This window comes from Bactrocera dorsalis, chromosome 4 (genome assembly GCF_023373825.1).
Source record: "Bactrocera dorsalis isolate Fly_Bdor chromosome 4, ASM2337382v1, whole genome shotgun sequence".
Taxonomy (NCBI): domain Eukaryota; kingdom Metazoa; phylum Arthropoda; class Insecta; order Diptera; family Tephritidae; genus Bactrocera; species Bactrocera dorsalis.
Window position 1 is genome coordinate 33,390,425 of NC_064306.1, and position 22,574 is coordinate 33,412,998.

At 36.5% G+C, this 22,574-nt stretch overlaps 1 protein-coding gene and 1 long non-coding RNA gene across 7 annotated transcripts in view; one reads left to right on the forward strand and one right to left on the reverse strand.

The window, feature by feature from the left end:
• LOC125778453 (uncharacterized) overlaps positions 1-22,574 on the forward strand; it is a 157,378-nt gene that overhangs the window by 38,475 nt on the left and 96,329 nt on the right. The gene's annotated exons all lie outside the window — the stretch shown is intronic.
• The window catches only part of LOC105227269 (zwei Ig domain protein zig-8), a 446,139-nt gene that overhangs the window by 9,804 nt on the left and 413,761 nt on the right, over positions 1-22,574 (reverse strand). For all 6 annotated transcript variants that reach the window (XM_049456152.1, XM_049456151.1, XM_049456149.1 and 3 more), the window contains one exon: positions 272-399. In XM_049456152.1, the coding sequence (XP_049312109.1) occupies positions 272-399 (128 nt within the window). The remainder of the gene's footprint in view (positions 1-271; positions 400-22,574) is intronic.

Below are 22,574 nucleotides of genomic sequence, written 5' to 3' on the forward strand. Positions count from 1 at the left end.
TTTATTCGGGGTATTATCCTTATTAGCAATTTTTTATAATGATTTTTTTCCGCTTCATATATACACATATGTAAGTATGTAAGGTATATAAAACGGAATATATATACATATATATGTATATACTGTTTTTTTATCAGTCGTAGTAGTTGTACGTTCACGTTTAGGATTTTATTATTTTTTTCTAGATTTTTATTGCTTTTAGTAAAAAATTTCTTTTGTCCACAAGTCCAAAATCGTTTGTGTCTTTGTTTTGAACGCTGCTTCCACTTACCTCTCGATTGTGTGACCAAATCACTGTGGGCGGCGGTTCTGGTGCAAATTTGACAATACAAGTCAAATTGATTGTTGAACCTTTGTTTATGTGCAACTCTGGTCCACCAATTACTTCTGTTATGGGTTCTGTAAAAAATTCATAGAAAAATGTTAGTAGAAATAAAAGCAATAAGGAATGAGACAGTAATTATATACAGCAATGAAAGGATAACAAATTCACCAAGGTCATTTGAACAAAAATAATTTGTGGTTTGTCTTGTCTTAGCGGGGACTAGCACCAATAACTTCGGAGAAAATTCTTTTTCGATTTTGGTTGATAATTTTTTGGAAAATAGCTAGTAAAACTATAATTTTTATAAAAAGCTTCCCAAAATCGATAGAGTTATCGTAATAATTGCATTTTTGTCGAAAATTATCCAATCATTCGCAATATATACGAATACATATAGTCATTAACACAACCACTTGATACTCTCAAATCTAAAGCATTTAGCCTTCTCCCTCCATACGCTAACTACGCGCTTAATCTCTCATTTCATAGCCTCATAAAAAAAGTAAAGACTATATTTCAAATTGGCAATCTAAGGAGTATGGATTTTTTCTCATTTATTTACAAACACTCCTTCAAGCGTGGCTTTGCATTTTCTTCAAGTTTATTGAGAGCTTAGCCCCCAGAGGTAACAAATAATCAATTCCATAATGTCTGACACACATATATTGACCATAGCATATTCGCACAAGAAAGGAAAAGTGCACATATATACATGCGCAACTCGCACGCACGAAATTCATCCAGAAAATCCTTTTTTGTTTACCAAATTAAACGATTTCTTGTGTTCATCTGCAGCGGACTAGTGGACTTGCCGAAATTTTGCTTTCTCATTTCATAGTTTCCTTTGCTCCATTTCGTGTATTTTTCGCTACTCATGCAGCATGCTTGTTTATCTACTCCCACTTGGTATTTTTTACTTTCTTTTGGTTTATACGTTTTGGAAATCCACACGCTGTCAGACACAGCTATATTTTTAGTGGGCACCATTTTTGGGTATTCTTTTGTACCGCTCGCCACTCTCACTATCACATGAGCTAGTGATCTCGGCGGAAATTGTGACCCTTCGCTTTTAATTTGCTGCATTAATATGCGGTTCTCATATAAAATGTACATATGCGCATATGAAAAAAGCTTTTTAGCAAAGATTACGTTATGTTTGAAACGTTAACGTAGGCGGCGATTGTGGCGGCGCTGCTGAGCATTGTAAATAAGCTTTGGGAATTGAGAATAACATTTGTATTAACTGCTGTTATGGCTACCATATGTGCAGCGGCAAGCCTTAGCTGTAGAATATTATATCATAAGTTATGACCAGGCAAAATTTTTTCATTTTTGTTTGGCTAAATGAAGTAGAAGAATAACTTAAGACATCGCTTGGCAGTCACACAAAAGGGTTAAATATTTGAAGATATCTTTTAATTTTGGTTTCGTTTTTCTTTTATTTTGCCCAGGTTTAGTTTTTTGGGGATTTCTTCTTTTTGATGGTTGATGCCATTTCGTTACTCTCGGTAGGCTTCATCCACCAGTGCGTATGAGTAATATTAATGTGGTTCAGTCCGCTTATGATAGATAATCATAAGATAATAAATAAAGATGATTTTGCAATATATAAATGGAAAGCGATGCCATAAGCAGTTTTTTGCCTCCCAGTCGACTTTTTCACTTGCTTTGACTTGTTTGAGGTAATAATGTTGGGACACACCTAGGCGTATGAGTGATGTTGCGCAAAAAGAAACCACATACATACATACATATATGCATGAAAATAAGAGGAACGTAATTATTAAATAGTTTTCGTTAGTGAATCATATATTTTAAAAATTATTCCAGAGCCCTTATTATTGTAAATAGTTTTCCAGCTCTTGATTTTGATTTAAATTTCTTGACTAAGATTTATAAAAAATTAAAAACTAGTAAAAAAAAAATAATAAAGAATAACGATAAATTTTGCTAACGCTTCAATTAGTATGTAAAACTGAAAACTCGAAAAATCACCCGAAATTTTACTTCCACTAATTTTCGCAAAAAGCCATCTCCAAAAAAAAATCCACAACCCACCGCATCACTTTAGCTATTATTTTCAACTAACTATGTATTTCCCACACAAAAGCAGCACCTGCAAGTTCTTATTAATAAAGTTAATTTGGTTTAAAACCGCTAAAATTAGTTTCTGCTCAAATTGCCTGTATGCTCGGTTGTGGCAGCAGCATATCTGAAATTATGTGTCAGAGCGGATTACTTGTTTATATATTATGTGTGCGTGTGTGTGTTTGCGAGTGCTTGGGGCAGCAGGTGCTATTAATAGCCAAACATTAATTTGACCTCGACTTGTTTTCGCTTGTATTTGACTATCTTTGGTCGCTTTATGCTGCAGCAGCCGCACAGAGTGTTTCGTGTGGTCAGTTAGTTGATTATGGTGAGGTTAGAATTCTGGGGCACCGTTGACAGCTTGACCTAATTAGGTAAATTTTTAATTATGAAAATTTATTGGTAGCGTTATAAGTAGACGGTATCACGTTATTTATGTTGACAGTGAGGATAAACTTATTTATTTTTTGTAAGTAGTTAAACTCTTACGGAAATTGAGTAATATATTGCATAAAATAAATTTGCTTTAATGCTTTGAGTTAACAAATATTTATTTTAACTTTCCTGCGCTTAGCAAAGGTTAATATATTGAAGGCAAGGAATTAGTATGCATTCTACTGCAGTAATTTTCAACAAACCTTAATTAATAATGTAATATAATTCGAAAATGTGTTATCTTTGAACAAAAATACTGTGCTTTTTGTGAGCAAAAGCTCGTAGTAATTCAAAATAAAGTCAATGACAATTGTTTTCATATAAGATTCGAAATTTCCATAAAGTCGTCAATCATCCACTAAAAACTCTAGCTTTTGCAATAATAAATTATATTTCGAATAAATCCAGAAATTTAAAAATTGAATTTATTGGTTGAGTACAATTCTTAAAATTGTTATTAATATAAACACTCATATTTATCATTTACGTTCAATATGCTATGACTAAAGACGAATCGTAATGTAAAACTGTTAGAAATTTGCGCTAGTAAATAGGCAATTTACAGATTCAAAATTATTTTTTCTGAATTCAAAGTACAACAACAATGTAATCAACAAACAGAAATGAAAGAAATCTTTATTTGGATGAAGTTTGGAAACCAGGTCCCGATAAAAAATTTATCTACAAAATATTTCCATTTGGCAGATATATATTTTGCGATTACGTCAATATAAGTATTAACCGGTCATGTCTGATCAGTCAGAAAAAAATGTTCGCTATATTTTAAAAATAAATGACGCCATCTTAAACCGAGTTATGCAAAATATTGCTAAATTCATTAAAAAATAAAATGTATATATGTACGAGGTTTGACAATCAAGTAATGATACTTATTTTATTGCCGCACTTGTAGTAAACCTGTGACATTGAAACTTTTCTCTTTTTCCGGCATCCCTCCCCTCTCCACTGATATATGTACCATCACACTAGCTTGTTTAGTTCGCCTGCGGCGTCAAGTTAAGTATACGTGTGTTTGTAGTGGTCGTCACGAAAATGGAAAAACGAAATCAAGAGCAACGCGTCGCGATAAAATTTTGCGCCAGATTGGGCGAAACAGCTTCGGAAACGTACGGTAAAATTATAAGAGTGTATGATGACAGTGCCCTTAGACCCGGAAACCAAACGCCAAAGCTCATAATGGTTGTCTCCGTGCGCCCCCCACCCGAAAAAGCTCGCATGAGCAAGTCGAAGGTGAAAACGATGATTATTGTCTTTTTTGATAGCCTTTGAATCGTCCACAAAGAATTCGTTCCACCGGGAAAAACTGTGAATCAAGTCTACTATTGCCAAGTACTCGAAAGATTGCGAAAACGAGTCAACAGGGTGCGCCCAGACATCGCTCGTAACTGGATCCTTCATCACGACAACGCGCCGTGCCACACCGCCCTCAGCGTGTCCCAGTATTTGGCCTCTAAAGGGATCGCCGTGTTGCAACAGCCGCCATATGCGCCCGACATGTCACCCTGTGACTTTTTTGTTTCCTAAAATAAAATCGGTGGTCAAAGGAACCCATTTTGAGTCGATTACGGACATCCAGGCGGCCGTGACGAGGGTACTCGCGGACGCTGTATAGCTGCCCAAGGGGACTACTTTGAACGGGATGGTAGAGTTGTAGAATACCTTTCAAATACGGTTTTTATGGAATCAGTCTCATTACTTAATTGTCATACCTTATAAATATAATTTTCCCATACTAATGGTTTCCATGATTGCAAAAGTTAATTTTTTTAGAAATAAATATGCTACTTTTTAACAATAACAAAGCTCTATCAATTTTAACACCGAAATCATAATTTAGCAATTTTTTCAGAAGCAAACATACATATAATAAGCACTTCTTTTAAAAACAATGATATTTAAGAAAAGAGATAAAATCGAAATCTTCAGCACATTCTTATGTGTACTGAATACTTGTCGTTCTCTATCATGAGTTTCATTCCTTCTGCATATGTTTGTATAAGAGCTTAAATGAGTCATAAAATTTTTATGCATTTTAATGACGAAAGGGAAAAGTTTAACAAAACTCGCGCACTCAACGATCTTTATGTGTATCGTTCTCTAAAGTGATAGAAGAAATACATACATACATAGGAGTATATTCCCCTATCAAATTTTAATGAAGAAAAAAACAAGAAATAAAATTACATTTCTTAGCTTAATAGTTCACGTACATACTGACAGACGGACGGACACGTAACGCTGTACATTTAAACATATACTTAAAGGGTCTCTGATGCTTCCATTTGGGTGCAACAAACATCGTGTGAAACTTAATACATAATTTCATAAAAAATTAAAGACTAAAATAATATAGTGTCACCTAAAACTAATCGATGTTCTATGATCATTACGGTATTAATTTAATTATGGCGCGGCCTTCCTAAAATGCAATTCTTCCTAACGCAGTATCTATAGTTGACTTTTGACCGAAAATATCGGCCAATGTATAATATATACAACTGAAATTAAGAGGTAAACTTTTCCTAATAAAAGTATCTCTGTGTATCCCAAATGGGGCTCTGAACTCCCACATACCTGTGTTTTACTCATAACAGTGTGTCTGTGTGCCATAAGTAATTAAGTTATAAATCGAAAGCTTGACCTATCTCCATATATCTTATACCAGGATTTTCGAGCTTCAGGTTGACTTTACTCCATATGATAGGTGATTTTATATGAGGTACTTTTTGAAACTCAGAAAACTCCGAACACAAACATTTTAACGGTATGTTGTATTGGCAAAACTAAATAAAATCGGGTCGATACTACTCCAACTACCATATACTGCATATAATGATTTTCATTTTTCTAACAGACCTCATTGTTAATATGTACGTTTTACACCCTAAGGTTTCCTGGGTTTGGTTTGTACAAGTTGCAAGGCTTCCTTGCTTGTGAGTTATATACTTGGGATTGAACTTTTTTTATTCCGGATTGAAGTAAGGATTATGGTTTGATTTAATATTTTATCGAATTTTTTGTAATATATTTTTTTTTTAATTTTGTATTTGGAAATAAAAATTTTAAAATTAGTTTCATTGCGATTTTTGGGGACATGAAATAAAAAATATTTAATTTAAGTGTTGTGTCAATTATTTTTTTGAAATGGATTTTTTGGAATCCTGGTATTAATTCTTAAGTACATATATATTTAGATATATGAGAAGAAAATCTTTCATTAGACAAAAATTATACAATTTTTATAACGAAAAGCTCATGTTGCCATAATAAGATAGTTACCATTTACGCCGCTGGATATTTATCACACATGTTTTTAAAAATTATAGTGACTGGAAAATTCGTTGGTATAAGTGTGTTGCAGCGGGAGTGGATTACTTTGAAGAGGATGAAATAGAAAAAATTCACCTTTCAATTTGATCACAGTAGTGTGCCATACAAGTTAAGAAACTAGTGCAAAATTTTCTTCGATAAGTTACCTTTCCACACTTTCTATAAAATTGAAGTCAATCCCTAGTTCTTAATAGTCACCAAGACTGGCTACAAGCGTTCATTCATCATTGTTTGTTTTTCTTTAATATTATCTCAACAATTTTCTTGTCGAGTGACTGTTATTGTGCGATTATTTATTTATTTTTATTTGAATAGTGGCTGCCATCATGTTCAGGATAGGAAAGGCTTCCGCTTATCGCTAGTTTCGCTGAGTGCATATGTATGTACGCGCACCCACAAATCAAACAATAAATTACAATAAAAGGCTAATAAAATCTATCAAGTGTCTCCATCTGCTAGCATTAGAAAGGCGAAACAAATGCAACGTTAAGTAAAAGCAATATAATATTTCCAACGTGATTGGGTTTGCACTAGGTCAAGTCGGAAAATACTGAATATTTGTTTTTGTCACCACTTTTATACACAGTTATGAGTTGTTGATTTTCAGAATATTTTTAGTTTCATTTGTATTATGGGAAATAAATGTAGCGGGTTTTCCAATAGCGATGATATAATTTCTAATTGTCTTTTGGGCCCGTATATTACGCGAGATTGAGGAAAAATTTTGGTAGTGTAAGTTTCTACTGTTTATTTTGAAACTATTTTATTATTCGAACAGAATTCTTATTTCAGCTTTTGTCACAAAAGCATATGTTCAGTGGAAAATTGTTCATTTTATGGTAATATAATTTTTTTTCATAATTTTTTTATTATTTGCTTATAAATATTATATCACCTTTCCTAAAAATTGACTGATTTATAAACATATCAGTTCATAAAAATGGTCATTTTATGGAGTCAAAAAAACACTTATTCCGTTTTCGATGATAATATTTAAACCGTATTTGTCTATTAAACAAGAACAATAACAACTGTGAAGACACAGAAATTCATACTTCCCTAGAGTTCAGTGGGTTTTCATCAATACATCAATGAAGCGCACACACAAACAAGCAAACCCAAGCGCAAACATTGACCTTTGTGAGCAGTGGCTTAAGCGAGGAAGCCATAAAATTTTATAGCCATTCAGTGCTTGTGCCACAACACTTCAGCGTCGGGGTTTTGTGAACTGCAATTTACAGAATTTTTCAATTTTATTACTATCGAAGAAAAATCGCTCCCCCACATGCACCCACACACACACATCCTTACGTGCCCGATGGTGTTCCCATAAAAATATGCAAAAATGGGCCTCTTTTGTTTGCACAATTTGTATTTAATGTACTTTCATTTATATGTATGTGCGGGCGCAGCTGTTGTCAGCCCACAAACACGCTCATTGATGCAACAATAACCACATTAAGTAATGTACAATAAAAAGAGAGCGAAAAAAATCAACCTCAACTCTTTTGTGTGACGCGGGACTCTTTTCTTCACGAGTTTCCTTCGCAACACTTTTGTTGATTTTATTACACTTTTCTTCTAGCTGTTGCTGTTGTTGCTTTATTGTGTGCTATTGTTATGGCCACCACTGTCGCGTGCCTTTGCCCTGCTTCCTGCTTTGTTTGCTATTGAACCCTTTAAGTGTGCGATTATGAAAAGCACCGCTTATCCTCTCCCAATCTCTCACTTTATTTATTTGTTTACTTTATTTAATATTCTCTTTTTTGCCTTTTTCTTGCTGGTTGTTTGCTTTACATTATTTTATTTGTTGCGCGTGGCTTATGCTGGGTAAATGCGACGTTGGGGGTTTGCATTATTGGCAGTTACGACATACATATTGCAAATATTTATTTATTTTGTTTTTTTTATTGTTTTTTTGTTGGCCCCTCGCTTAAGGAAAATGGGATTTCCTTAATTGAATCGCTAGTAAAGGTTTCTTCGATTGTGAAATGGTTGTTGAATGCTGTTGTTATGGCCATTAGCGTTAAATTTACAACATGGAATAAATATTTATTTGCATACTTTATTTTGAAACAGTTTAGTTAGTAAAACTATTAATAAATAAGTATCATTTAAACCCGAAGTCGAACGAAGAGATGTCAGGGATATTGGATTGATAGTTGATGTGGTCTTACCTGTATAAGAATTTCTGGCCACAATTGATCAAATTATTCTTGGCGGTAACAAAAAGATCCTGTGCAAAGTATTATTAGGTTATAAACTTTTTCATGGTCGGACAATGGAACATCTGCTCCATCGTCATCGAATAGAGAATCGAGTTCACCATCTTCAGGTTTGTGTTTTCACTGCCATTCAGCAGGCTGGAGAAGTTTTCTCTCCATAATTTTAGAATGCTTTGGGCATCAGGCACTAGATCACCTGGGAGTTCTGTAAGAGTTTGCTCCGACCTTGAAACCTTCTGTTAGCCACCTCATTTTTTCGTTGAATTATTCGAATATTAACCCTATCGGCCAGCTTGTCAAGCTCTTCGTACTCACGAATTTAGACCTTTTTTTTGTCTGCAAGTGCGTCTCGCTTCCCTCTTCAACTTTCCATATCTATCCTATCCCGCACGTGTGAGAGCTCTCAAAGAGCAGGAAGGTAAGTTGTGTAGAAAATCGTTCATCTGTCTGTTTTGAGTGCAGCTTCTCGACGTCGAAACTTCCTTTTGACGTTCGTTTCTTACTGAAACGTATGATACTGTGTATCTTGGCTGCGATAAGGTAGTCTTCTGAGTCAATTTTAGGACCTCGGAGGGTACGCACGTCCAAGGCACTGGGGATGTGTCTTCTGTACATCATAACATGATCAATCTGGTTTTTAGCTTGTCGATCCCTAGACAGTCAGACAGCTTGATGAAATTTTCTATGCTAGAATCATAGATAGCCATATTTCGGTCCCCGGTGAAGTCGATCAGCCTCAACCCATTAGGGGATGTTTCTTAGTATAGGATAAATTTACCGACTGCCAAAGATAGCTTCTTTGCTCACCCTGGCGTTTAAGTCGGCCAGCACGATTTTGACATCGTGGCGGGGGCAGCTCTCATAGGTACGCTCCAAGCGCTCATAGACGGCATCTTTAGTTTCATCTTCGCTTTAATGTGGATTGTGGTTAGACTTTCATCTTGATGTTGTTGCTATTTCAAGTTTTTTCGTAAAACTGAATTTTTCTCTATAATATCTGTTATAAGGAAATCCATTATTTCTACACTAAATTTAATCCTTTACTTGACATAGTTTGAATGATGGGATTTAAATAAAAAATGCAGTTCTTTGTTTGATATTGTTTTGAATTTTTAAGGTAATTTCAATATATCACTGTCGTAAAAAACATATATAATTGACTAAAACTGAGCAGTTTCGAGCGATTGCTTCACTTAGACAGCCCATCTGCTGATAGTAATGCCTCGGATTAAAAGGAGGCATTATGGGATTAGCTCATAGTGGCTGGTTGCTTGGCAGTCCTGCCAAACTTATAGCAAAACCTTCCTGGTAGTGAACTTTGACTCAGCGCTAATGCTACATAAACCATATATTGGAAAAAACCGATTTTTTTCTTTTTATTGGATCTTACACATCATGGATTGTGTCGAGAGCATTACACTCGTTGTAGTGATCTTTCAACTTTCTAATGAGCATTTCGTGATACAATTAGTACTTTGGTCTATGATATAGTGTTATCCTTTTCATTGTCGTGAGAATTCTTTCAGATGATATTTCTTTAGAGTTATGGTTATAGGAGGAAGCGATCCCAAAAAGACGATTGCCGCGTGGTATTTCCATACCATAAGCAATAATACCATCGCTTTCATTGGTTTGTGACGCGGGGCATTGCTTGAAACTAAATTATTTTGTCCAGCTTGGCTGTTGTACGCTGTTAATATAAAAGTTGCTATTAATAGTTTCTCGCTTTCCAAGGTAATATATCAAAGTTACATTTTGCTGCTGCTATTTAGAATCATCAAGATTCTAAGCTCATAGCATATAGCTCTCATTTACTAAATATTTTCATATACAGTCAACCAAAACCCTGTTGGGATCATGGGATTCACTATAATCTGTCATATCTCAAAGGTCGGCTTTGTGTACCATGTCAGTTCAGAAGATATGCAGTCTTCAAACGATACATCGCGAAGCTTCCATTTGATGCAGACGGTACGAAATGCTCCTTTATCAACATACCACTTATATTTTAAATCTCCTTCCTTTAATCTCCAAATAACTGCAACTTTTTTTGCTTTTTCTTTACTTGATTGTCATAATACGGTAATTGTTCGTAGAGGCAAGGTATTGCATATACCTTTGTAAAATTGCTACTAGAACATAGATTTTAGTCTAATTTCGTTTGCCTATAAATCCTTAAGCCTATCTCTACTTCATATCAAATATTCTGCATCAATTTCAATTAACAGAAAACACAATAATGCGAAAATAGTACGCTTCGCCACGAACTCTCATATAGGTTTATATTACGTTTCACATGACTAAACTTTATTTCATGCCACAACGGTAATTTATCATCCAGAACATAAGAGCATATAAAAATAGTAATGTTAAAAAATGAATGGCTGCCTGCAACCCATGTTAAAAATCAACAAAAACGGGGCAAAAGGACAACACTTTGAGTTTGAGTTGAGTTGCTCACAGCTGACAACCCGAAAAATTCAACAATTTCCGCTACAACTCGGTTGACTGATTGTCAATTAGATGAATGAGATAACACGCGTATCAAAAGCATAGTTAACGTTCCAACCCGCTTGCACGCTAAGCAATTTATTTAAATGCAATATTGAAACGACAATTCCAGCCTCACTGACAAATGTCACAAATAAACTAGCAAAGTTCTTCTGCCAAACAAACATGCACTCGTGTTTTTATATGAAATGCTATGAGCGACTAAAATATACTGTACAAATATAAACGCTCCACACACACACACACGCTTATGCAATAAATAAGAAAGTAAATAAATGAAGGTTGGCCATGAGTGTCATGAATAATATGTGCGCTGTAGCAATTCGAAAATGGAAAAAGGAAGTAAAGCGAAAACAAATTCACTGACATTACGACACTTTAACTGATTGACACTCTAATAGACAGTTTGCTGATATTAGCGCCAGCAGGCATATACACACACATACATAAATAGATGCTCGTTTACTTATGCTTATGCAACAGTTGTGGTTAGAGACATTGTGCCGCAATGTGCTTACGCTTTTCCTTTTTGTTTAGAAGTAAACACCGATATGCGGAATAGATATAATATATTATTTTTTTTAAACATGAGCGTCGCTCTAGTCTCTAACAGATACGCATTAAATTTTACATAACGGTTTTTATTGATCAGTAAATGTTGGATATGTATAGTTTTTATTTAAATAGAAGCAAACAATGAGTGCATATTCATTTGCAATTAGTTATACAATGAGGCTAGTTGTAACCTAAAATTAATAATATTTCAATGGCTCGAAATAAGTATTCTGCTCATTTCAGAGAAAAAATATGTTAATAGTTTTAAGAATGGAGCATTCTTATTGTCACTCGATAGAAGAGACTGTAGGATCATGATGGGAATACTAACACGTCACTATCTGATGGCACACACGCCTGAAAGATGGGCCTGTCAGATCGAGAAGACTGCAGCAAATGCCTTACGGGGCACCAGGGAAACAATTAAGCATCTCTTGTGCGCTTGCTCTGCATTGACAAGTCTACGCTGTTAGCATCTGGGGTTCCCACAGTATGATAGACTGTTGGAGATATCAATAGCAGAGTCTGTTAAAATTCCTAAACGATTATTAGTCCTCTTGGACTTAGCAAGTGAACTCCTTTTGGTATCGGAAAGGACCAAACTGGTCTATGCGTCGCTTATTAGCCTACCAGCTCAACCTAACTTAACCTAAGAATGGGGCATCGGTTATGAGTATTGCAAAAAAAGTTTGGAACAAATTATAATGTCGAATGAGAGAATAAGGCAGTAAAAGATAATCATTATGTATCAGCAACCTTTATTGCAAGGCAGAAATCCATACAACAGCAGCGATCGATCGAGCTGTCCAAAGTGGAATTTTATGTTACAGGAGTGCACAAAAAGCTATAAATTTCTTTGTAGAACGAACAAAAGGGTTATGTGAGGAGAGGGCGGGGTTAGATACCATCCGATTTCACCTGTTTTTATATTATCGTAAAAAAATGGAAGGAATTAGCCCAGTGTAAATTTGGGTGACATAGCTTTATTGGTTTGGCAGAGATATACGATTACGCTCATCAACGAAATCGTCTTTAATTTTTTTAGGAGGATCAGGTGTACCAAGTTTCATCAACATATTTTAATTTATACTCAGACTTCCTCCAATGAAGGTTTTCACTGTAATACGGTTCTTTATATTTAAAATTTTAAGTATGTAAATGTTAGCGACAAATATTCAATCAGAAGGAAATCCACTATATGTACATAGATTACTCATACGCCGTACGAGTATACACAGTATATCCAAGCAGTACATGACGTATGAGTAATATTCTTCTATAATATTGTAGTAAAAATATATTTCGTCCGCCTCTGCTCTTGAAAATAATAAATTTGCCACAACTTTAATAGTATGACCAGACACAATAATATAGCCAGACACACGCACACACATGCACATAAAGCATGCACACACATAACTGTAGTGGAAATAGAAATGGAATGTAAACATTATATTTGTCTGTATGCATTTTTATATAAATGACACTCATTTGTTGCACAATATTATTATTCTGCCAAATAGGTATTTTGATAGCATCTGCTCTTCAGTCTGCATACTTGGGTGGTCATTTCTCGTGATTCATCCGGCATGCTTGTGCAGACAAACACAAACAACTACCAATAAATCGTCACTGAAACCGAATGGCGTTCGACTGGTGGACTAAGGACAACAGTCTGACCCATATACTCTCAAATACAGCAATGCTGTTTGTCCACGCCATAAATATATGTTTATCAGTCTATTTGAATATGTGTTTATTTATCTGTCGATGGTCATCATTTGGGATTATAAAAGAAATCGACTTGTGGGCGGCTGCAGCTGGCACACACACACACACATCCTCCATCAGTGATATCAGTTTGGCTTACCACTCTGAAGGGTTATTTAAACAGAATTGACAATTGTATAAGCAAAACATAGTTTTGATTGTAATTTTGCAAATCTTGTGTTTCTACTCTCCTCTTATCTCGATACATTTGGCCTAACGTTGGTCTAACCAACCCGTCTGAAAACTATCTTTTTGGAAGTATGTATAGTAGATTTCTAGCTGGTAAGTGACTTTTGTAAGTTTGCAAACAAAGAAAATAAACGCGGTAGCACTTCGCAGCCTGTCGGGCTCATATTGTAGATAGATTCATCGCCAAATAATGTTGTTTCTTCAAAAAAATTTGTATTATAGATAACAGTGGTCACTATCGTCCCGGTAGATAACAAAAATTGTTTCTTCCTCGTGTTTAATTAACAGATTGCGCCAAACACTGCTGTGAAGTGCTCTTGCAGTTGAAGTGGTTATCCGCATTGAGAAAACGCCGAGTGGTGACTATTCTCTCTTATAGTAAGGCAGCGTTATTAGCCATGAGTTCGTTCTGACTATGTGCTCACGTCTAGTGAAAGTCTACCTAGACTCCTTATCTCTGGTATTTAATTATTTTATGATTAGACTGGTTAAGATACCTGGTAACAGCGGTATTGCAGGAAACTCTAAGACCAACTGCAGAATGAGGACGTTTAGGAGCGTTGGCTTCGTGCGGACCTCATACCGGCGCAGAAAGCGTTGGCCAACCAACAGCCGCTCTGCATTCAGGTCATGGATAAATCGCGAGTAGTCTGAGGAGCTATCGCTCTCAGTAAGAACCACCTTTCAACGATCTTATGAGTTCTAACTGGACACTGTCCAATCGAGAGTGATGTACTAAGGTTAAATACCTTATAGAATGCCTACTAGTAAGCTATTTGGAAGAAGACGAGAGGGCGAGACATCTTAGCGCTTGCCTCTCACCAGGACAAAGAAAAAACACTTCGGATCTCATACTTTTAGAAACCCAATTAAAATAGCTTAAATATAAATACAAAGTGGGTACCAAAGTAAACAGGACTTAAAAAAACAGAATAAATGGTTTTTTTCGGAAAACCAATTTATTTTATTCAAAATAGTCTCCTTCTGCTTCAATACAGCTTTATGCATGGTCCAAAAGCACGTCGAACGAGTGTCTTAGCTCGTTAGTCGGTATGGCCCCCAGTATGCCGGTGTAAGCCTTTTGAATGACCTCTACGTCTGCATAACGCTTTCCTTTTATGGCCAAATCCATTTTTCCGGAAAGGAAGAATTCGCACGGTGCCATATCAGGTGAATGCGGGTAGTGTGGTTAATGGTTAAAATGTGATTTTTGGTCAAATTATCGGTCACAAGCGCCGATCGATGAGAGCAGGTTTTTGTCGTCAGTCAATTTGTGCGGAACAAACCGTGCACACACCTTTCGTAAACCCAAATGTTCGTCAAAATGCGATAACTCGATGTTTTGGAGATGTTCAATTCCATTTTCCTGAATTTCAATGATGATTTCGGCTGATTTTTGATGAATTCACGCACAGTTTGGATGCAATTTCCGGTGATCACGGATTTTGATTGGCTTGCATGCTGATCATCAATTATCAATCGTCATTTATGTCCTCACGACCACTTTAAAAACGTTGAAACCACTCGTGCACTCTACTACGGGATAGGCAATCATCACCATAAACTTTTTTCATCAGGTTTTCGATAAACGTTTTACCAATTTTAAAACAAAATTTAATGTTGGCTCTTTGATCGAAGCTCATTTTCGCACCGTTAACTCAAACATACTGACACTTAAGACGCAATAACTTCACTTCCAATCAATAAATTGTCTTGAAATTCTCACTGGACAATCGACAAAGACAGCAAATTCTAACGCGCTAGTCGGCATATGTATATGTACATATGTATGTACATTAGGGTGATTCAAAAATTTTTTTTTATTTTTTTTTCAATTGGTACTCGCAAAAATAGGTTCCTAGACACCTCTAAGAAAGCCTCTCCAAATATGAGATTTTAATTGTAACGGGAAGGTCCTCCGCCTAACGGTTTTCTATTTTTTCTTATTATCAGATAGAAAAATTTATATCTCGCTTCCAACTACTTGAAAAAATATCTTGTTAATTAGGTTTTGTAGGAAATTGAATGCTCTAAAATATGGTCTCGTATGATTTTTTTGTAAACCCGACCGTTTAAAAGATATTAACAGTAAAAATTTGATGATTTTTGGGAAAATTTTTTATTTCTTAATAATTTTATAACTCAATGAAAAAAAATTATTACGAATAGGTTTTTGGAGAGGCTAACTTAGAGGTGCTTAGGAACCTATTTTTCAGAGTACCAAACGAAAAAAAAAAATTATTTTTTTTGATCCACCCTAATATGCACTGATTTTTGACGATGAATATCTCGTAAACGCTTAACTTTATCGAAAAATTACAGTAGACCATTTTTATAGAGCAGTAAATTTCCTACAAAACTATGAGTTTCATCATTCATAATAATTTTTTTTCATTGAGTTATAAAATTAATAAGAAATAAAGAATTTTTCCAAAAATAGTCAAATTTCAACCGTTAATATCTTTTAAACGGTTGGGTTAACGAAAAAATCATACGAGACCATATTTTAGAGCATTCAATTTCCTACAAAACCTAATTAACAAGATATTTTTTCAAGTAGTTGGAAGCGAGATATAAATTTTTCTATCTGATAATAAGAAAAAATAGAAAACCGTTAGGCGGAGGACCTTCCCGTTACAATTAAAATCTCATATTTGGAGAGGCTTTCTTAGAGGTGTCTAGGAACCTATTTTTGCGAGTACCAATTGAAAAAAAAAAAAAATTTTTTTGAATCACCCTAATGTATGTAGATGGAGCCAACAGGGGGTGCTAGATTCAAAGAGTCCTGTTTGCTTTGGAACGCACCTTGTAAAAATTCTAAAGCAGTTTAGTGATGGGTTCAGGGTCCCCGATAGATGCCTGATATCCGACTTTAGTAGTATTTTGTATGATATCGAGCTTTGCTGAGGGAACAGCCATATCTCTTATACATATATAAAAATGAATCGCAAAATGTGTGTGTTGGAAGGTCGTACCTTGTGGAATATTCCCGGTTCAAAATAAAACGGTTCTACAATATTGCTTTGGATATATAAAGTACAAAATGATGTTTATTGATTCAAAGTCAAAACGCAAGTGAAGTAGAAAAGTACATTCAAAGTAAAAAATGAAAAATGCAGGGCTGCATGAATATGTAAGTTGACAGGGTTGTCATCCAACACGCCTCCTCAATGAGCATATTCGTGCAGCATTAATCTGTGATATTTATTTCAACCCCAATAATTCAGTAAGTTTCTCATGAGTTGGTCTTGCTAGATTCTTAGTAAGAATATCAGCAATCATATTACTGCTGCTACAATATTTTAGTTCAATTTCGCCTGCTCGATAGATGTCTCTGATATAGTGATATCTGATATCGATGTGTTTGCTGCGTGAATGATAGACGGGATTCTTTACCAAATTCATCGCACTCAAGTTATCACAATTCACGATCATCGCTTCAGGATACGGTATATATAATTCTCGAAGTAACTGCTTTAAATTAACGGCTTCTTTAACAACACATGTCAAAGCCATATACTCGGCCTCGGTGCTACTGAGGGCTACTGTTGATTGCTTTTTAGATTCGTACGAAAAAACTCCACCTGCCATGATGATGGCATATCCTGTATACGACTTGCGATCACCTACGTCGCCGCCCCAATCTGCGTCCACAAAACATTCTATTGGTTTACCGGTCCTAGAGTATTTCAATTTTTTGTCTTGCGTTGAACATAAATACCTTAATATACGCTTCGCCGCTGCTAAATGCTCCGCATGTGGCTTTGTATTGCGCTGTGCAAGCTTACACACTGAGTGCAAGATATCCGGCCTCGTGCACACAGCTATATACATAAGCGAACCGATAATTGATTGGTATTGTGACTGGTCAGCCACCTTGCAACCTTTGTCCTCGCAACTAACCTTATGTCCAGGGTCTAATGGGATGGAGATGGGTCTACAATCTTCCATGCCTTGTTCGCGTAGTAATCTTTTAATATGCCCTTTTTGGCATATAGTGATTGCCCCAGTTTCGCCATCTCTTTCGATCTCCATGCTTAAAAAATGTTGAACTTGGCCCTTGTCTACTACTTTCACCTTTTCCGCAATCAAACGCTTAATATGCTGCATGTAACTGATATCGGAACAGGCAATTAACAGATCATCCACATATACTGCGATTATGTTAATCTGGTCTTTATGATAGTTAATGTATACACATGGCTCACTTTCACATTGCTTGAAACCAATTTCTTTTAATATGGAATTTAATTTTATATTCCACTGTCGACCTGACTGTTTAAGCCCGTAAAGAGCTTTCTTTAACTTTAAACAATGGTTTGGGTAACGCTGGTCTACAAACATCTCTGGTTGATACATGAAAATTTCGTCATTCAATTCGCTGTTTAGATAAGCAGTAGAGACATCCATTTGGTGTAAATGTAATTCGTATTCTGCTGCAATAGCAAATATCAACCTAATGGTACTATAGCGAACAACAGGAGAGAATGTTTCTGTATAATTAACGCCATAAATTTGCGAACACCCTTTCGCTACCAGCCTAGCTTTGAAACGCTGAATATTGCCTTCTTTATCCCTCTTAATAGAGAATACCCATTTATTTCGCACAATCTTTTGCCCTTTAGGCAGTTCTATGAGCTCCCATGTTTTATTCTTGAGCAGCGCATCATATTCGTCTTTCATCGCGTTAAACCACTGTTCTGAATGTTCACTAGATAACGCTTCGTCGACTGTGTTTGGTATCTTAACTTCGTCTGTAGTAATTAAACTTAAATAATTGTATACCTTTCTTGGCCTACCACATCTTCCAGTACGAACAAACTTTGGCCTGCCTGGCAACCTTTTCGCTGCAACTAACTCTTCTTCTGCTGATTCGAAATCATCGTTACTTCCCTCTGACTGTGAATCATCGGAGCCAACTTCAATAGGGTCAACATTTTTATTTGACTGCGTATCATAAATCTCAACACGGATATCATTCGCTCTTGCATCATCGTTTGTAACAATACCCTCAACCAATGCTGTGTCTGAACGTTGCGTATGTTCTGTCCTTTCTATAAAGTATACATCTCTGCTTACAATTAGGCATTTTGATTTTCGATCATACAATCTGTACGCCTTCGCTGTATCTGCGTAGCCAACCATTGTATATTCCTTCCCCTTTGGTTTGAATTTATCATGTTGACGTTTATCAAGAGCCACCGCATATGACCCAAATGCCCGTAAATGCGCCACTGTTGGTTTGCGACCATGCCATGCTTCGTATGGCGTCACCGTGCCTAACGCTTTAGTTGGTGATCGGTTTCTCAAGTATGCTGCTGTATGCACTGCCTCGGCCCACAATGATTCTTCAACGCCAGCGTCGAGCATCATACATCGTGCCATTTCGATAAGCGTACGGTTTAGCCTCTCCGCTATCCCATTTTGTTGTGGCGTATAGGGGACCGTCAGCTGACGTAATATCCCATTTGATTTCAAAAACTCATCAAAAGCATTGTTGACAAACTCTTTTCCGTTATCGCTTCTTAACACTTTCAATTTTTTGCCTGTTTGGCACTCTGCCATTGCCTTAAACTCTTTGAATTTCTCAAACACCTCGTCTTTGTGTCGCAAAAAATAAACAAAAATGTAGCGAGTTTTATCGTCGGTGAATGTCAAAAAATATCGCGCACCGCCGATAGACGTTTTGTTGATAGGGCCGCACACATCGGTATGGACCACTCCCAGCACTTCTGCTGCTGAATTTTGTGCACTTCGATACGGCCGTTGACTGCATTTGCTAGACATACACAAAGTACATTTCACATCTGCTGATGATTTCAGCTTTAAACCAAGCACCATGTTTTTGTTATTCAGCTCCCGTAGACTTTCAAAATTTAAGTGACCTAAACGCTTATGCCACTTCATCGCATCATCAATAGTTTTCCTCGAAAAATACAATTTGTTTTTATTTGTTTCAATTAAATACAAATCACTGACCTTGCTAGCACTTAATATAATTGCCCCGTGCTTGTCCATAATTTTTGCTGTATTTTGCCTGAACTCCACAATGTAGCCGCTGCTTACCGCTTTTGAAACTGATATGAAGTTACACTGCAAACCGGGTACGAAGAGAACATCGACAAGTGTGACGTCAAACTTCTTTGTTTTTAATCTAACAACCCCTTTGCCTGTTGCTACCATCTTATTGTCGCCCGCCAGCATGATTGATTCTTCGCATGTCTCAAACTTATCGAACATGTTGCGGTTGCAACATAAGTGTGAAGAAGCGCCGCTGTCGACGCACCAAGCATCGCTATGTAAAAATCGGTCATTGAATGCGACGAACAGACCATTTTTCTTTGTATTTCTTTGCATAGAATGTTCTCGTTGTTTCTCTTTGCATTGTGCGGCGAAATGGCCCTTTTTTCCACAGAAATAGCATTTGAGGTTCGATCGTGTGCTTTTGCCATTGCTTTTGCCATTTGAACTTGCTGTGTCATTTGACTTTGCGTTAACCGAACACCTTTTTTCAGCGCATGTGCTTTCTTGTGCAATGAACGCCTGCGCCCTACTTTCGGTACATATAGAACTGCTTATTTTTCTTCGTTCGCCTTCTTCTATCAGCTTGACTTTAACTGCATTAAGGGATGGTAGCGTATCACGCGATTCTAAAGCAACCACCAGATTTTCAAAGCTTTTTGGAAGGCTTGCCAGTAGCATAATAACAATCAATTCCTCTTTCAGGTCAACTTCAATTTCTTTTAGCTTTTCTGCGAGTGTTGTAAACTTGCAAACATATTGCTGAATACACTCTTCCTCAGCCATTCGAGTAGCAATTAGCTGCTTAAACAATGTCACTTTTCTTACCGGACCTTCTGGTATGTGCACCTCCTTTAAACGCTTCCATGCATCATTCGCTGTGTTGCAGGTTTTAATATGGCTTATTTGCATAGGTGTTATGCTAAGGATAATTGTGGCCTTTGCTTTTTCATCCTTTGCTTTCCAAAGTAACACGCTTTTCTCATCTGCACCCTCGACTGGACAAGCAGTCTCTCCGCACGTAACGGACCATAATTCCTGATGCACTAGAACACTTTGCAGCTGTAGACTCCACGAATCGTAATTAGATTCATTTAATTTCTCGATATTAAAAAACGACGAACTCATTTTACTCGGCTCCCAGGAATTTGCACCTGGGCCCATAACCTGTTGGAAGGTCGTACCTTGTGGAATATTCCCGGTTCAAAATAAAACGGTTCTACAATATTGCTTTCGATATATAAAGTACAAAATGATGTTTATTGATTCAAAGTCAAAACGCAAGTGAAGTAGAAAAGTACATTCAAAGTAAAAAATGAAAAATGCAGGGCTGCATGAATATGTAAGTTGACAGGGTTGTCATCCAACAGTGTGGTTAGCGCATAACTCAAAAACGCCTAGACCAATTTTGCCAATTCTTTTTTTTACATGTTTGTTGAGGCTCAAGGATGGTTTTTACGGCAAGACAAAATCAAATAATTGTCGGGAAAATGCCTAAAAACAGCCCTTTCCTTTTTCCCATACAAACGAATGAATGTTTGTTTATTAGTAACGCTAAGGGAACGACTTAACCAATCTTGCTGAAATGTTCAGAGAATGTTCTGTGTGGATCGGGGAAGGTTTAGAAATAAAAAATCCTGTGTGCTTTTCGTGAGAAAAAGTCGGAAAATAGGACAATTCCAAAAAGTTAATTTTTTCCTTACAATTTTTTTTCAATTTTTTTTCAATTTTTTTGTTTTGTTTTTCAATTATTTGAATCGTTCAAATTTGTCGTTTGTTTCAAAAATTTTTGAAAATTATTCAGTGAAAATGTTATGTGTGATCAATTACAGATTGAAATGTGTAATATCGGTCGGTGTTCTTTTTGGCATCAACATATGTACATTAGCAGCCCAAGGCACTTGACCTAGTATTTCCATACTCCCGATGACATACATATGTACATATGTATGTATGTACGTGCGGTATGATGGATCGCGGTCAATCAGCAAGCGATCGTCACGATGTCACAGCAAGACTTTTCAAGCAACAGCTTCGATGGACTTTATCTTGAAGCAACATATATATGGGGCTGTTAGATCCTAGATGTACCCTGTTGAGTGGCAAGAGAGAGGTTCGATTTGGAGAATGGCCAAAGAGTGTATTTCAACCCAGGGAATACAGGTCAGCCAGTGGAAACACCGCCAGCAACAAAATTAACAGTTACGAGTTTTTGCCCAACTTTCGTTAGTCATCCGTTTGCGAGGACATTCGGAAATACCTTGATATTATACATGGAATGCATCGTTTAGGAAATAGTTACGCAGAAAGCAAGGCCAACCAGTAGGTGGACATCCGGTGTGTTATCAACTAATGCATTAGGACAAATTTACACAATCCACCCGAAAAACGACGATTGTTTCTACCTTCGGTTGCTATTGATAAATGTACGCGGTTCAACTTCATCTGAGTCATTGCGTACTGTGAATGGTACGATGTCTGAAACTTTTTGAGAAGCAATTGCTGGAACATGATAATCGCTGGAATCAAACGATGGGCGACGCGATAGCTACTTCCCATGGCACTTAAGTTCCCACACTTTTCGCGATGATCGATTCAACATATCAGCCTTCAAAACTGCGTCAATTATGGGATACGAAGAAAAATTACGTTGCCGAAAACATTTTACATCGTATTCGCTAAGAATTGGAAATGGATCAATTCCGGTTAATACTTCCGATGGTTTGATATCAATTCCATCTGCCGTTTATCGATTCATAAAAGATGAACTCATCACGAATTTTTATCCGAACATTGGCCAAATTACCTTAACTACGATTCCTTGAGAGCACGTGCAATGATAGCTGCCGAAAATACCGATGTTGATGATTTAAACTGGAAGATTCAAAGTCAAATTCCGGGAGCCTTGCGCTTATACAAATCGATCGATCCAGTAGAATTTCTAAATACTTTGTAGAGGTTTGGTATGCCACCGCATCATTTGCGTCTCAACGTTAGATCTGTCATTATTATGTTTCGCAATCTACAAGTGCCGAAACTGTGTAATGGAACCCTACTGATTGTGATGCACCTACCGAATACAAGGGGACAGAATGCTTGGTTCT